This window comes from Moschus berezovskii, chromosome 20 (genome assembly GCF_049115385.1).
Source record: "Moschus berezovskii isolate FMDL1 chromosome 20, NW_MosBer_1.0, whole genome shotgun sequence".
Lineage (NCBI taxonomy): Eukaryota > Metazoa > Chordata > Mammalia > Artiodactyla > Moschidae > Moschus > Moschus berezovskii.
In genome coordinates, this window is record NC_142479.1 from 40,817,501 (window position 1) to 40,835,571 (window position 18,071).

General features: G+C 44.2%; 1 protein-coding gene across 3 annotated transcripts in view; it reads right to left on the reverse strand.

The window, feature by feature from the left end:
- STX8 (syntaxin 8) overlaps nt 1-18,071 on the reverse strand; it is a 205,232-nt gene that overhangs the window by 62,904 nt on the left and 124,257 nt on the right. The window contains exon 8 of one of the 3 annotated variants that reach the window (XM_088828899.1): nt 3,692-4,008. The exons of the other annotated variants lie outside the window; for them this stretch is intronic. Within the exon in view, the coding sequence (XP_088685025.1) occupies nt 3,806-4,008 (203 nt within the window). The 3' untranslated portion in view covers nt 3,692-3,805. Of the gene's footprint in view, nt 1-3,691; nt 4,009-18,071 lie in introns of those variants that run through there. 3 annotated transcript variants of the gene reach the window in all.

Consider the following 18,071-nt stretch of genomic DNA (forward strand, 5'->3'; position numbering starts at 1 on the left):
TATGTCACAGGAGCCCAGGGTGGGGGTGGGGGGGCAATAAACCGCAATTCATCTGGAATCAGCACCTGTGTGGGAATTCTCAGCACACCTGCCGAGGCCGCCCCACTCGTGTCTTCTCGGCCCATGAGAGGGGGCGGCTGGTTCATCCCCGCCCGTGACCTCTCACTCGTCTAACCTGGAAAGGGCTGGCATGCTCCCCAGCACACAGGCACCCTCTGCATCGAATAACCCCACTCAACAGACCAGCCCCCTTTAATGTCAATCTGAAAAAATTCCATGTAAAAATGTATTTCACTGGAATATTTTCATAAAAATGAAAGTAACCAGGGGCTCTTAGAGGCATCGGGTTACATTAACTAACAGAGATTTTACATTACTAAATTCGCCTGTAAACAGTGACCACTGCCAGATTATCCTACCATTTAAATCCCAGGTTCACTGAACGAGCCTTCAACTCCTGACTTCCCAGAAAAATCTACTTTTACAGATCCAGAAGCCATCCTGAAAAGCAGCGTTGTTATCTCCATTTTGTACTGGTACACAGAATGTACTGCTATTTCATATCCAAGCTGCACGTGAAATAGTCTTTCAATTGTCATGTTAAGGAACTGTGTTCCCCTGGGAGTTACCACCTTTAAGTACGATCTGAAAAAAATGTTAATTAAGCAATTTCACAGGGAAATGGGAGCTTCTGGCTTTCCTTGGGGAAAAAAAAAAAATCAAGGTGGACCAGATGGGTAACCTCACAGGCTCACCTGAGGCTGAGCTCTTGGAGAAGAGGGTTGGATTCAACACCCCCGCAGCCCAGGCCACTCACTTCTGCACCAGCCTGCGGTGACCACACAGAGGAAGGCCCAGAGAGACTTAGATTCACTATGGTCATAAATTGAAGAGTAAAAATACCTGTGTACCCTAGAGGAGAATAAGAGTACTTAACTCTTAAGTGGAGCTGGAGGAAGATGCTTGCAGAGAGAACCGCACCCGAGGGAAGGCCACCACTGCGGGCAAATGCGCAGAGGAAGCAACAGACCAGCGAGGCTTAGAGGAGGGGAGCTAAGTGGCTTGACTGGAGTGGAAGGTTCCCATAGGGGAACAGGAAGGGCAGACAGACTGCAGAGGGCCCAGGGGCCAGAGCTGAGGACGGCCAGGCAGGCTGGAGCTCCGGAAAGCACCGGGCAAAATGAGAGTGGTGTCTCAGAGTGATTGAGATGCACAGGAGCTGAGACCAGAGGCAGGGATGCTGGTGGCCCTGCATGAAGGTACAGCGGTGGCAGCTCGGCCTGGAGGCCAGTGGGGATGACGATGGGGAGACGGAGCACACGAGAAAGGTTGTGGCTTGGGGGATAGACAGCCCTGGAGAAAGAGGAAAGGCTCAAGTAAGAAAGTGACTGTCCGCTGGAGTCTCTGAAGAGCAGTGATGAAAGAAACAAATACTGGACAGAGGCTGGCTGTTTGTTTTGGTGTCAAGAAGTGTACCTGAGTACATGTGTGTGTCTTGTGTGTGCACTGAGGGTGGTGGGTGGGAGGTTGTAAATGATGAGTGTGGTAGGAGACATGAGAAGTGCCAGGAAATGACAGGGTGGTTGAGAGAGAGATGCCTGGAAAAGAGCCACACACGGGAGGCACGGCATGGCCAGGACCACTGGGACAGAAAGGTGGAGGCAATTTCTGAGAAAGGAGATCGGAGGACTGGGGACAATCCACAGCACTGACCGTGAAATGTTTCTGCTCCGTTTCAAGGAAACTGGAGATTTGATTCTTCCACATGCAGTCTCAGAAACCAAACCAAACTGTTCGCTTGGAGATTCCCAACCACTCTAGGTTTTTACCACTAGAGTTTATCTCAGTTTACCCAGAGATGGTAAAATCAGATGTAAGGGGTCCATGACAGCTGTCTTTGTACTGCTGGGTGAAAAACAGCCTCGATGAGGCCACGATGGAGCTTTGACTATGGTCCATGACAGCTGTCTTCGTACTGCTGGGTGAAAAACAGCCTCAATGAGGCCACGATGGAGCTTTGACTATTTAAACAGCCAAATTTATCACTGTAATTTTTTTTTTTTGTCTTAGGGGGCAAAAAAACCCAACAAAATTCTACACATTTTTAAGCTGTATTCCTATTTCTCAATGCCCCTCCTATAAAGAACCCATAAGTGAAAGATGCCAAAAATAATCCTAGACCATAAGAAGCCATGATTTATCATTTCACAACTGGCTTCCATGCATGCATCATCCCCCTTTCCATGCCCTTTCCACGTTTTCGGAACTTAACCATAAATTCTGCCTTCAGATCAGGGGAGGCAGGCCTGGTGGTAATGGATGTCAGACCAGGGGTGGGGAGGGTGAAGTGTGGTTCTCGCCTGGGAACAGATAAGCCCGCGAATCACGGATTCTCACTCATCCCGTGACCCTCCCTGCTCCTCCTTCCCAGGCCCCTCATCTGCCAGCTCCTGGCCTCTCTACTGGCTTCGTGCTCTGCTCACTGCTGTGCTGGGGGAACCACCAGCGCAAGAGTGGGGGCCTCCACCAGCGCAAGAGTGGGGGCTTCCACTCTTCTTTCATCTTGGTTCGGGTTCTTTTTTGAACAATATCACCATTAGTGCTACCTATTAAAAAATGAAATTACTGTTCACCCAGGTTCCTTTTAAAAATTTTCCTTTTTTTTTTTTTAAAGAAGCAGATAAATGTACATGAGCAACCTGTTCACGTTCCAGGATTTGTGTTGCACAGGTATAGGACTCATCCTTGCATTTCTGCGTAGGTTTCACCTTTAAGCAAAGTGGGTGTTTCCCATTTGACCTGTGGGATGGGAAAGCAGGGGTCTGGATGATAAGGGGGTTCTGGATAAAATGCAGAAGTTGGACAGTCTGTCTTTGAAACTAACCTTTTTCCTTTCTTTCTGTGCTCTGGTGCTCCTCTGCCCAGCACCCAGACACCCTGAGATCCCACGCTACCACCCCTGGACCTGTCATGGTCCACAGCGTCCGACCGCATCCAGGCCTGTCCACCCCACCAATCCTCCTCCACCCAGGGTACAAAATTAGTTCTCCATCAAAGCACTAACTTCTCTAACATGGATGACTCCCTGGTGATTTTTCCAAATCAAATTATGTTATTCTGAAAGGTGAGTAACAAACACTTTGACCTCCCCTCACTGCCCCCTCCCCACCAATATGTATGCCCCTCACTATATCCACTGTCTGCATCTGATAATATTAGTAATTTGTGGACTTAAATCACTGGTCATAATTCAGCAGCCAGGGAGCAAGGTCTGGTCTTCAGTTATGTTTTGATCTGGGCAGAGTTTTAAAAATTCCACAATAATTTCCAATTCCACATAAAATCAGATTTCTCTTTAAAAGAGAGAGAGAGAGAAGGTAGCAGCTGACTTGGGCACGCAGAGCCCCCAGTTCTAGGGGCTGAAGGGCAGGCATGCCATCCAGGTGGGCACATGTGCTCCAGCGCCTGGGGGTACCAGGCACTTCCAAATGTCTGGTCTGCAGCTCTCAGGTCCTTCACCTGCCTGGTGCTTGGATCTGTGACACCTGGCCTACATGGCTCTCTAAATGATGGTACAATAAAGAATTTCCTGGAAAGTGGGGAAAAGCAATATTTTGAGGTATGGGTCTCTCCTAGCTTTCTGCTACAGACCTAGCCATCAGCCATGCCTCATCCAAACAGCCATATTTTTCACATTTATAAATGATTTGGGGAATCGAGAAACAGCTGCTGTTTCCTCCACTATTAGTGTTAGTCACTTGGTTGTGTCCAACTCTTTGCATGCTTCCTCCAGCATTACTTAGCCTTAGCTGCTCACTCGTGTCCGACTCTTGACACCTTGGACTGTAGCCCTCCAGGCTCCTCTGTCCATAGAAGTCTCCAGGCAAGAATACTGGAGTGGGTGGCCGTGCCCTTCTCCAGGGGATCTTCCCAACCCAGGGATCAAACCTGGGTCTCCCGCACTGCAGGCAGATTCTTTACCGTCCGAGACACAAGGGAAGCCCTCTACTGTCAAGACCAAGAAAAGGAAGCACAGTCAGGAAGCAGATTCCACAGGGGAGCACAGGGGACCTCTCTTCTTGACCTTTCAAAACCACTCTTGCCTATGTCTCCTCTCCCATCTCTGAAATTTCCTTCCTTCTACCTCTCGCTCTACTCTGCCCTCCTCCCTCCCTCTCTCTCTCCTTGACTCGGGCCTGCATCGCCCCAGGAGCACATGCCTTGCCGGTCCGCCCATCCATCCTCCTGAATCTCAACCTCAGCATGTCATAGAAAATGAAGAACTTGTGACAGGTAACACTGGAAGAAAAAGTTTAGCAAGCGACGGCCACAAACCACTAACACTGGCCGCATTTGGTCACCGCTCTTTACAAAACTCAAAAACTTTATCACATACTCAATAGGGGGGCAGGGGAGGGTGTTTCTAGCCAGCGCGGGTCTAAGGGTGGATTTCACAGGCCTCCAAATCCAGGAATTCAGGAAAAATAAAACAAACTCAGGAATCAGGAGGCCGGCAAGTGAGCAGGCTCCCTGGAGCTTCTAACGCGGTGAGCGGCACTAGTGACACCATAGGAATGGTCCCGTTGAGTCGGATCCAATGTTCTGTCTTTTGCTGGTTTTTGATTAACAAAGAGGGACACAGAAACATCCCTCCTTGTGAGCAGCTTCAACAGTCAAATATGCCCCCAACTTACCTTAGTTTAATAACCCATCATTTTATATAAAACCAGGAAACCCTCAGCCTTCCCAAATTGCCTGTGCCGCTTGACACCACAGGATCCTAGAGAAATTACTCCTCATTTTTCATGGTTTTCTTTTTTTTTAATTGTGGTAAATTACACATAACATAATAAGTTACCATTTTAACATGTATATTCATTGGCATGACTTACATTCACAAAGTCCTACAACCACTGCTACTATCTTATTCCAGAACCTTTTCATCACCCCAGAAGGAAACCTCATACCCACTAAGCAAGACCCCCCCCCAGCTTCCTCCTAAACCCATGGCAACCGCTAATCTGCTGTCTGTCTCCATATAATTGACTCTTCTAGACATTTCATGTACGTGGTCTTTGGGGTCTGGCTTCTTTCCCTTAATGTAATGCGTCAAGGTTCATCCACAGAGTAGTATGTATCAGCACTTCACTCCTGTTTCTGGTTGAGTAATATTCCATTGAATGGGTGTGTGTGCGCCTTTGCAAAATGGATGATGGTGGCTGGGTAGCCTGTGGCTGCAAGCTACTAAACTTAAGGAATTTATTTATGCGACAGGTGGCTTTTTTTTTTAAAAGGCCCTAGACATTAGAATATTGTAGACTATGAGAAACAAATCCAAGTGATCCCTATCTATGTCATTCATAATCTAATAAACTTTCTAGCCATACTCAGATTTTTATCTTTCCAGACTGACAAGTCTTTAAAAAAGTCTGAAGACTCCGAAAACCCCCATCTAAGATGTAATCGATTACATGTAAAACAGATAAATAATGTCCTACTGTACAGCACAGGGAATTATATTCAATATCCGGTAATTAACCATAATTGAAAAGAATATGAAAGAATATATATATATATATATATACACACACAAATATATATATATAAAGCGAAATCACTTTTCTGTACACCAGAAACTAACACAACATTGTAAATCGACTATAATAAAAAAACAAAAGAAAGAAAACCGTCACCCACAGGACTTCAGCTGCCTCTCAAATAAATCCCATTCAAAGTCCATCATTTTGAAAGCTGCTAGGAATCAGAATTGAAAGACAGAGTTGAAAGACCTCAGGAAGCTCAAGGTCTAGTGGGAAGATAAACATCCAGACAACTTCCCCACAGTGGGACGACTTTCAGGATGGGAATGGAAACTGTGAGAGTTCAAGTTCACCAAGTATTCCAGCTGAGGAAGCATATAAACTGGATGTGCAGGCAGGCCATCCTTCAGTTTTGCTTCTTATCTTCTTGATGGCCTAGGTCTTCAGTGAAAAGCCCCAATGAGATCAGTGTTTCTTTCCTGAATAACCAGAGCCTCATGACCCTATATGTGCAGCACCTACCACGTTCGCCTAATCCTGCTCATACTAAGATGCCTTCATCTTTCAAGATCTTCCTATGGTTTCAGACTTGATTGGAAAGCAACACCTACTGGGGCACATCCAGATGCTTCACCAGGTTTTCATCCCTTCCTGAAACAATGTAATACAATGTGAACTAAGAGGGTAGTTCAGGGGAAACTTCACTGTTTATATTTTCCTTGTTTTCCCCCACCCTGACCTATTATTTTGAAAGATTTAAAACTTACAGAAAAGGAAAAAAAAATAGCCCTAATTATCCCAATCATACCTCTAGAGCTGTGTGAGTTTTGATGCAGAATCCAGTCGAAACCACAGACTGCATTTAACCATCATCTCTCTTTAGTCTCCTGTAGTCTACAGCAGCGCTCCCATCTTCTGCTTTCTTCCGTGACACTTGTAAAGGACCCAGGATGGCTGTCTTATAGACTGTCCACCAATCTGAACTAGCCTGTTTCTCTCAATTAGATCTGGCAATGATGTTGAGTTACTTCCTGCTGTGTCACATTTGGAGTCGCCCAATGCAAGGAGATCCAACCAGTCCATTCTAAAGGAGATCAATCCTGGGTGTTCATTGGAAGGACTGATGCTAAAGCTGAAACTCCAATATTCTGGCCACCTCATGCGACGTGTTGATTCACTGGAAAAGACTCTGATGTTAGGAAAGGTTGGGGGCGGGAGGAGAAGGGGACGACAGGGAATGAGATGGCTGGATGGCATCACCGACTCTGTGGACATGAGTTTGAGTGTACTCCGGGAGTTGGTGATGGACAGGGAGGCCTGGCGTGCTGTGATTCATGGGGTTGCGGAGAGTCGGACACGACTGAGCGACTGAACTGAACTGAACTAAATGCGAGGTTGTCACTCACGCTGGTGATGCTAAGTGTGGTCGCTCTGTTCAAGTTTCTTTCCTCCTTAGGAATTAATAATTTGGCCATTTGAGACTGTGAACATCCTACTTCCCACAACCTTCTCACCTAACAATCTGGCATCATTGACAATTCTGAAGTGATTATACTGGTGGTTGCAAAATGATGATTTTATAATTTTATCATGTTTCTACGTTTACTGGCAAGATGACCGACCCTCAGACTCACCTCTGCCTTTTTTGGCTACTGTCTCAAAAGCCTCTTGATGAAAGTGAAAGAGGAGAGTGGAAAGGTTGGCTTGAAGCTCAACATTCAGAAAACAAAGATCATGGCATCTGGTCCCATCACTTCATGGGAAATAGATGGAAAAACAGTGGAAACAGTGTCAGACTTTGTTTTTTTGGGCTCCAAAATCACTGCAGATGCTGATTGCAGCCATGAAATTAAAAGACGCTTGCTCCTTGGAAGGAAAGTTATGACCAACCTTGATAGTATATTAAAAAGCAGAGACATTACTTTGCCAACCAAGGTCCGTCTAGTCAAGGCAATGGTTTTTCCCGTGGTCATGTATGGATGTGAGAGTTGGACTGTGAAGAAGGCTGACCGCCGAAGAATCGATGCTTTTGAACTGTGGTGTTGGAGAAGACTCTTGAGAGTCCCTTATACTGCAAGGAGATCCAACCAGTCCATTCTAGAGGAGATCAATCCTGGATGTTCATTGGAGGGACTGATGCTAAAGCTGAAACTGCAATACTTTGGCCACCTCATGCGACGAGTTGACTCACTGGAAAAAACTCTGATGCTGGGAAAGGTTGGGGGCGTGAGGAGAAGGGGACGACGGAGAATGAGATGGCTGGATGGCATCACCGACTCTGTGGACATGAGTTTGAGTGAACTCCGGGAGTTGGTGATGGACAGGGAGGCCTGGCGTGCTGTGATTCATGGGGTCGCGGAGAGTCGGACACGACTGAGTGACTGAACTGAACTGAACTGAACTGATGTGGACTCATGAATACATTTTTAAAAAATCCAATATTTATTACCATTATTATTTTTATTACTTCAATTGCCTAAATTTGACCAGCAAGAGTCCCTTTAAGCCAGTTCCAAGCCCTCATCATTGTTAGTGCATTTCCTTGACTTCTGACCCAAGAAGTTCCAGCCTTGCCTTATAATTTCTCTGCTCCAGACCTGGAATTAGTTGTTTTTACAAGAAAAACTTGGTTTGCATATGTGTGTGTTGCGGGGGGGTGGGGGGCGGTAAATACTATTTAGAAATTCCTGGATTGGCCATCAAGTTTGTTTGAATTTTTCCCAAAGATCTTATTGGCCAATCCCAAAAGATCTAGGCACTAACTGTCCTCAAATACCGGAGTATCACTGCTTCTAGGCTCTTCAAGTAGTTAGAAGAAACGTATTATTTTTTAAAATTTTTTTCCTTATTTTTAAATCATGAGTCTACAGTGATACTTCTAATTCAAGTCTAACGCCATAAAGTTCATTCTTACTTTTTCCATTTGCTATCTCTGTTTTGCTCCTAAGAACATCAATGTATTTACTAACTTATTCTCTTCTACTAACACATGCCGTAGATTCTGATTTACTCTACTAATACCACTCCCAACAACTATAGTAACATTTGAGGACTCTGCAGTTCATCATTCTGGGAACATATACAGCTAAGGGGATACAAAGGACTCTTTAAAAGTTACCTCAATTTTTTGTTACTGGATAATCTTTCTATTATTTTAATTAACAGATTTTTGTTTACTATTTAGAAGCTTGTCCCTCAAGTTTTTAAAGACCCTGTAAACCTAAAGACCTCAACATTAAAGAAAATTATTGCATCAAAATGATTCACGCACAAATAAAAACTTTTTATTCAAATAACTCTAAAATAATAAATAATACCTACATTATTATGGCTATGCATATGTCTATGGTGGGTTACAGTCCATGAGGTCACAAAGAGTTGGATATGACTAAGCACACACACACACACACATACCCAGTAATGCATTACAATTATGTCTCCTTTTTTGTATTACTCAGAATGGCAAGAATAAGATATAGCAACCACAATGCTTAATTCACTTATATTTATTTTCAAGATGCCCTCTAGTTTTTGAAGCCACTTTTGTTCCTACTTCTGTTTTGCTTAGGCAAATCTACAGAGATGTAAGTAAGATTCTGTTAGCACACCACATAACAAATGGCTGTATGGAACAATATTACAAATTATGTTACAAAGATAACAAGGAATTTTATTCTCACTTCGCTATAATTTCCTGGAATGGGGTACACCAAGTATTTACTCATTTTTTAAACAGAAACATTTTTTTACTATGGTAAAAACACGTAACACAAAATTTACCACCTTAACCATTTTTAAGTGTAGAGTTCAGGGGGTTAAATATGAATTCAAATTACTGTGCTGCAACGACCACTGTATTTATCCATTTAAAAAAGTGACCCTTTACAGTTTTCTTTCCACTTCTCTGCTGGTTTACAGGTAAGAAGTTATACCAGACAAAAGCCAACACAATGATGAAGAATCTTAGTTCCAGATTTGCAAAAAAAAAAAGACTTCATAAATTCAAAAGTCATTTTGAAAGGAATGAGTGCTTGGAGGGCCAAAAGAAAGAAGGGCTCTTATCACCATAAATCAACTTGTGGAAGAATGTGGAGTGGTGGGGTAGGGAACCGCTCAGCGGACTCGTGCCCTCCCAAGGCCACGGAGTCTCGTTTCGCCGCCCGCAGTCAGCGCAGAGCAGCACAAAGAGAGATACAGGCGTCCTCGATACTGCGCATGCGCGGAGGGCCAAGTCATGGACGGCTGATGCCAGAGTCCAATACAAAGATCATTCTGCTGCTAATCCGGAGAAATTGATCTCAGTGCTCACACTCTTGGACAGAGAAAACCCAACAGTGATTTCAAATGAGCTCCAAATCAATTTTTCTCAGGAATTTAACACCGGTTCAATGACTGGAAAGTGTCATGACTGCCTGGTTCTGAGATAGAAAAGGTGAGCAGAAAACTAAAAAGTGTGACACTGGAGACGTTCTCTTGGAGCAGATGAATGGATCCCTAAGGCTAATTAAAAAAAAAACAAAACTTTTATGAATACAACAAGGTCTAGAGTCAAGTTCTTAAAAAAATAATAATAATAATGTTGGGGGCTCTCCTGGAAGTCCAGTGGTTAGGACTTAGCCTTCCAGTGCAGAAGTGTGGGTTTGATCCCCGATGGGGGAGCTAAGATCCCATATGCCTCCAGGCCAAAAACTAAAATATAAAACAGAAGCAGTATTGTAACAAATTCAACAAAGACTTAAAAAAAAAATTAATGTCAGGGCTCTGGACTGGAAGCACTGCACTGAAACTGAATCACTTTTCATATGGGCGCAGCTGTGAAGCCTGCTGCTCGGTGAAAAGTGGAGGCTGGGACTTAGTCCTGGACAGGCGGCAGAAGAGGGTGACAGAGACGCTCTGCACAGTGAGAAATGACTGCAGCCAGGGATTAATTATTATGACTTCTGAAGGTAGGACACCTCCTTTAATTTTGCTTGTTTCTATTTAACTTTACCAGTGGTTATGCTTTTCTCCAAAATCACTGCAGATGGTAACTGTAGCCATGAAATTAAATGACATTTGCTCCTTGGAAGAAAAGCTATGACAAATCTAGACAGCATATTAAAAAGCAGAGATATCACTTTGCTGACAAAGTTTCATCTAATCGAAGCTATGGTTTTTCCAGCAGTCTGAGCACCGAAGAATTGATGCTTTTGTCCATCAATTGTGTTGGAGAAGACTCCTGAGAGTCCCTTGGACTGCAAGGAGATCCAACCAGTCCATCCTAAAGGAAATCAGTCCTGAATATTCATTGGAAGGACTGATGTTGAAGCTGAAACTCCAATACTTTGGCCACCTGATGCAAAGAACTCATTCACTGGAAAAGACCCTGATGCTAGGAAAGACTGAAGGCAGGAGGAGAAGGGGACGACAGAGGATGAGATGGTTGGATGGCATCACTGACTCAATGGACATGAGTTTGAGCAAGCTCCAGGAGATAGTGAAGGATAGGGAAGCCTGGCGGGCTACAGTCCATGGGGTCGCAAAGAGTCGGACACAACTGAGCGACTGAACAACAACTCTTTCTCAGAAGCATCCACACTGGGCATCATGGCTGATGTGGTAGTAAAACGATGTTTTCTGAGTACACACTAGTAACTGGCCCAGGCTAGAGAGCCTCAACAGAGTGGCAAGAACCAGAAAGTCACGAAGGTCATCTGATATCTGAATTTCCCTTTGGAAAATACAGAGAGAAGATAATCCACTTGTGAATCACTGTGACTTTAAATAACACTAAAATCAGCTACATGTCCACTTACTCCATTTCATAGTGACAATTTTTGAGGGAGAGCGGCATGAAAACCTGAACCCAAAACTTAAATTTTAGGGGATGTTTTTCAAAAATTACAGCTTCCTTTTAAAAAATTTAATTGACTAAAAATACCCTAGAGCTGTAACAGCCAAATTGAGAGAAACGTGTGAGGCATCTCTTCCAACTACTTATAACACAGAACCCAGGAGTTATGCTCAATAAGCCCAGTGCTTTATTTTCCAATACAAACACATACTACAACAGATGGTCTCTATATCTTCCATTTAAAAATTACCCTATCTCGCTTGGTTTTATTCTGTTGTATAACTGTTAAATTTCCCCCCCAGTCAAACAGGAATACATAACATCAAAGGTCAAAGTCCCTGTTCAGGTAGGATTTAACTCTGCAAATATCTAACCTGGTTCCAACCACCCTATATGAAATGAGATCAGCAAAGTTCTGGCCAAGACCCCTGGCTCATATCTGACGACGTGTGTATGTGTGTGTGTGTGTGTGTGCATGTGTGCGTGCACGAGCAGGTTGGAAGGAAGTGTCTAATTCTCCTCAAAGGGGTAAGGAAAGAGAATAACAGAGTTGGAACAACTCAAAGACCATCTAGTCTAAGTCACTGACTCCCTCCCACCCCCCCGCCCTCCCATACTGACTTCACGAAGATTTGGGTGAATCCAGCTATAATGAAAATGGCCAACTTCTTTTGAGGAAATCCAATTATAATTGGATTAGAGTCCAATAATAAACCCTTGTAATGTTGACCGTTAGCTTATGGTCAATGTTACTAACCAGGCTTCCTAGGTGGCTCAATGGTAGAGAATCTGCCTTCCAACATAGAAGACACAGGAGACTCGGATTCAATCCCCGGGTTGGGAAAATCCCCTGGAGAAGGAGATGGCAACCCCCTCCAGCATTCTTGCCTGGGAGAATCCCATGGACAGAGAAGCCTGGTGGGCTACAGTCCCTGGGGTCGCAAAGAGTCAGACGCCACTGAGTGACTGCAACACAGTGTTACTAAGCCATTGACTTTATAGGTAAAAGAAATATATCAAAGATACCAAGACTTCCCAGTTTGGATTAATTTTGGTCACAAAGAGAATCCCAATTCTTCATTTCAATTTACAAATATAAAATAACATCAGTGTAAGAATGAGAAGCACTGGCGTGTAATGGTAAACTCCTGAAAAGTCAGGTTGCAGGCACACAAGTACGCTGAGTAGGCATTGGGGCTCTGCCTCCCATAAACGGCAGACACATGATAGAGGTGAGATACACTTTAAGTGAGCAAAACATGCTCTGTCCCAGGCCATGACCATCCTTCTAAACCTAGCCAGTACTTGCTGGTCCCATAGAGCAGGCTGAGAGACGAATTCGCTGGTGAACAGACATAACCAGAAAACTTGCACGAACATGCCCGGGGGAGGGGTATCGGCCAAGCCCGTGCACTGTGGTTATTACTCCATCACAACAGAAGCCACTCTTGGAAATCACACCTTATCTTTCCAAACCACACCGAGCAAAAACAATAATCAAAAAATGATTCTACTTTGTGATCATTTCTGACCCCTTGATGATAGCAAAAGTCACTGCCTCGTAACAGATTAGAAAAGCGTGGCGGCCTTGCAGGCGGTCATGGTGAGAGCTCTGGGGCTGTCAGTCCTTATCAATCACCTTCCATTAAGTAGGGGTTTTCCAATTTGGCGCTCCTCTCAAAGGCTTCACTTTGCCTGGATTAAGCCAAAGCATCAACATTTGAACAGCCTGGTCCTTTTCTCGCTCCCCTAAAATAAATGTTGTTAGCAGAAAAACCAGGCTTTTCCACAGTAGGAATTCAAAACCAAAGCAGACAACAGTGGTGTGGTCACATATAAAAGACACCTGATTACAAACATGTCACGCGTGCATGACACCAACGCCACATGCACCCATGGGGCCCAGGAGGGGAGTATTCAGAAGTGCCCAGAGAAGGGCAGGACTGCAAGTTGTACATTTCAGCTCCTAAAATGAGTATCAAGCAATTCCAATATATTCATTGGAGTGCCCCAGTATTTGCTTGGATGTTAGAAGCAGGTGGCCTAAGAATTTTACACTCATTGTTTCACTTCCTGGTATCATTATCTCCATGATGGAGAAAAGTCATTTCTCTAAAATATACAGCAGATATGTCTAGGGACCGAAACAGTTTTAAATCAACTGAAAAGGGCACGTTGACAAAATAAGGGAACTCTTAAGAGAAGCATTCATCTTATTTATCTTGGTAGCACTGGTAGCCAGGCAGATGTCTCCTGTATTCAAGACACCAAATTCACAAGATGGCAGGCCACAGTCTCTATAAATTACGACCAACGCTGTAATCATGCACATTTTTCTGTACCCAGTAAACAGAATTCTTCATTATCATTATTATTTAAAGTTTTATTTACTTACTTTTCATTTTTTCAGCTGCACCTTATAGCATGCGGGATCTTAGTTCCCCAACCAGGGATCAAACCTGCGCACCACGGAATGGAAGCTCGGATTCTTAACCATTGGACTGCCAGGGAAATCCTTTCGTTATTATTTTTAACGTGACAAGAGCCAGAAACAGAGTGGTGAGAACGCAAAGTGATGAACAGGGAAGACAAATACTTCACAGTTATTCTCAGACAGGCCTAGGGATTGACCAAATAGAAGTGAGACAGAGGCCCCAAAGTATAGGGCTTCGCCACATGTTTTATTTGGCCCACATGGAATATTTTTAAATGTTCGTTTACTGTCAACACTAAAATATTAGGAAATTTCACTTAAAGATCCAGATTTCAGGCTTCCCATAAAAATACACACACAGATGATCTGGCGTGGCATTCCCACATGGCAAAACTCTGCTTGTTCACTCTCTTGTTTGCCACCAGAGAGAACAACGAGGGCCCGCTCCCTTCAAGGAGACATGCTGTCTGGCCTCTGAAAGCCTCTGAGGGAACCGAAGGAAGTTTTGAGCCTGAAGAAATGGGGAGCAACGGAAGAGGAAGCTTATTTGGGGCTAAAGACAATGAGTCTACCAAGAGCATACAGGGATTGAGAGCGTGCTGGGGGTGGTGGGGGTCAAGAGAAACTGGGTGGCAGCAGATGGAGACACAGACCCTTAGATTCAGGTGAAGTTGGGGTCTGGGATGCAGAGCTGAGTTGCCTGTGTAACCATCCAAGAGTCAAAAGAGTAGCTTAAGGAAAAAGTGCCGAGGAAAAAAGAATAAAGGACTGAGTCCTAAGTATGTCTTCCATGGAAGAGGGAAGAGGAAAAAAAGAAAGACAAAGGGAGGCCGAGGGACTTCCCTGGTGGTCCAGGGGTTAAGACTCCAGAGTTCCCAATGCAGGGAGCCCGGGTTCGATCCCTGGTCAGGGAACTAGATCCCACATGCCGCAACTAAGACTCAGCAAAGCCAAATTAAAAAGGGGAAGAGGACCATATGGAGACTGAAAAGACTGAATTAGCCCGGTTTCAGGCTGGCTGAGTAGCTATTCTAGGGACCATCACAACAAAGCAAATCACACAAATTTCTGGTTTCCCAGTGCATATAAGCTACATTTACACCATACTGTAGTCTACTAAGTGTGTGACAACATTATGTCTTTAAAAAAAAAAGTACGTATCTTAATTTAAAAATACTCTCCAATAAGCGCCAAGCATCATCTGACACGACAGGGTTGCCACAAACCCTAAATCTGTAAAACACAAATAAAACCCCACAACATCTGTGATGTACAATAAGAGCAAAGTGCAATACAATGATGTATGCCTGTATACTAGAAGGCTTAATGCTGCTCCCACCCTGGTCTAAAGAAGTCTATGTGGGAAATAAGTCTGTCATAAGTAATAATAATGTGCTAATAAAAGAACAAGTCATTTCTGTGCTATACAAAAGTCAAGCCATGCCACCTGAACATGCCCCACAGGTGGCTTTCGCTAATTTCATGACTGGAAATGGCTTCAGCCACAAGATTATAAGTTCCAGCTTAATTGGGGGGGAAAAAAAACTGACTCCATTTCTGATTAAATGAGGATGCAAACTTCCTAGCTCCATAATATTCCAGCATAACTTTCTTGAATCATCACTATTTTCCTTAAAGATCATTCTAAGCTGGCTTCAAAGAGAGGTAAGAGACTCTGAGTCTTATTCATCAAAGCAGCTCTTGATGACCAATTTACAGCCACATTTTAACATCGCTGGCATTTACTGAGGACTCAGTGCCACAGGCATGATGCCACACAACTTTTTCTTGTGTAGTCTGCAGAATAACCATGGCACCCCTGTTTTGAGCCCTAGAGGGGGCAAACCACTCTCTGAGTCACCCAGGTGGTCAGTGTCAGGGCCCAGATTGTGACCTGGGTCTGCCTGGGCTCACAGCCATGCTGGACTGCCCTTTCTGAACGACTAAAAGGATCCACTTCGTTTAAGCCACCCCATTTCTGAGGAGTGGAGGGCAAATCCAGTGGTTCCAGATTGAGACAGTGTTAACACAGTGCCAGTAGGGCTGATTTCTAACCACATCCCCGAGACGCTGCTAAACTCACAATGGCTGTGCTTAGACAACATTACGTAATAGTCCATATGCTGAGAAGCAACACTGTCCCTCGACCCGGGTCATTCAGAACTCTGAGCCTGGCCTTTCACAATTGGCTGCATCCGTCAGACTCAGACGAGGCTCTATTTTGAATTCTAATGAGGACGGGGCACAATGAATATTTAAACTGCAATTACAAAGATGCTGCTTTTATGTGGGTGTCCTTAGCACACATAACAGATCTGAACGGACATGTAGGTGCCAATGAAAAATACCAGTCTCGTTTGCGTTTAGAAGCTGGAGAGAGACAATATTGTTTTATACTTGATGCTGTTGTTATTGGGGTGGGGGTGAGTGAAGAAAAGGGAGGTGGGGAAAAAAAACCACCCAAAGATCCCAGTAAAAAAAAATGTTAAAGCCCAGGCTGCCAAGTGAAAGGTTCATAAAGAGGCGTCTGAATCCTTTGTTAACAACTGAACAAACAGATTCATCATTGGGCCCTTCTGTGCGGGCCCCCTTGCAATCGGGTCTGTCTATACAACCAGAAATTTCCTCATTGGGAAAGCATCTATGACTGATATTATATCAGATCGGTAGGGCGATATGCTGGCGGTAGGAAAACAAAAGACCATTTCACGGTTCACAGCCTTTTTTTCTGCACTCCCTTAAGTAAAATGATGAGGCGTCACTGCTATTCTTAGCTCACTCAAGCCCTCTTAAACAGTCATCAAGTTAACAGTAACTGAGTTATCCTGAGAGGCTTAGTTCCCACCCATCCCCACCCCCAAACAGCTAAGATATGCCCCGCTTGCAGTTTCATGTACTATGTGTATGTGTTTACATATCAATGATCAACCTGGCCCTGCACTTGGGGAGAGCAAATGATTAACTCTTTCCTATGTCCTGAGGCTCTTAGACCAAGCCCTTACCCCACTAAACACCTTTTTTTATTAAGATCGTAATTTAACTTCCATGGTGTCTGGACAGCCTTTTGTAAATGCCTGCATTTACAGAAAGGGAATTTTTTTTTTTTTCCATCTGTCCTCTAGTAGAGTCCCTCTTCTGCCTGGTACCAAATATGTCCACAGTCTTCAACTTCCATTACTTTTTATTTCTAGAAGTTCTATTTGATCCCTTTTGATTTTCTAAGTTACTCTTGATAGCTTCCTATTCTCTGAAGATACTTTCAAGCCTGTCATGCCTTTCTTTAAATATAATAACTGATGTCATCATTTACATCTGAAAATTATAATATGGCAAGTGTGTGCGGGTTGGCTTCTACAGTCTGCTGGTCCCTGTTCATGGTATGCTGTCTCTGTGTATGCCAGACTATCTTCGAGTGTGGGCTGGTCATTGCCCTGAATGTTTTTATTTCTGGATAACTCCGAGAGACCAAGGATAATATTCTCTCCTCCAGAGAGGTGTTTCATTGCCTTTGCCAGGCACCTGGAGCTACAACAGATGAGTGTGTCTACTCAGGATACAAATGCACATGAGGGCCTTGCTGTGACCACAATTTGTCAGAAAAAATAGTCTTTCTTCCTTTTCTTCTCCTAATCTGTTCAGGGCCAAGGCTGCCTTTTCCACAATCCCCAAAGGCAAGTTTGGTTCTGGTTCACTTTCCCCCCCAGGGTATAGCTCTTTAGGGCCCCACTTTAATGAGGAAAGGGTCTCCTTTTACACTTCCCAACTAGGCAGGCCCAGGACCTTACCTTCCACCCCACTTGCCTGCCCCTCTCAGGTTGCAGAAGTCCCTGACTCCTCCCTGCAACTGGGCTTTTATCAGACTGAACAAAACAAAACTGGTAGAAAGTAACTAAGAGTTTAAAGGTTGAAAGCAAAACAAAAAGTCAGGTCAGTATGACAGGGCCTTCTCCAAATTCAACACTGAATTACAATTTGATTCAGTGATTCTACTTCTGATGGGGCTTCCCTGATGGCACAGATGGTAAAGAACCTTCCTGCAATGCAGGAAACCCAGGTTCAATCCCTTGGTCAGGAAGATCCCCTGGAGAAGGGAATGGCAACCCACTCCAGTATTCTTGCCTGGAAAATCCCATGGACAGAGGAGCTGGGTTGGCTATAATCCATGGAGTCACAAAAAGTTGGACACGACTGAGTGATCAACACTTTCACTTTTCACTTCTGGGTATATACACAAAAAAGCAGGGGCTTGAACTCATACTTGTAC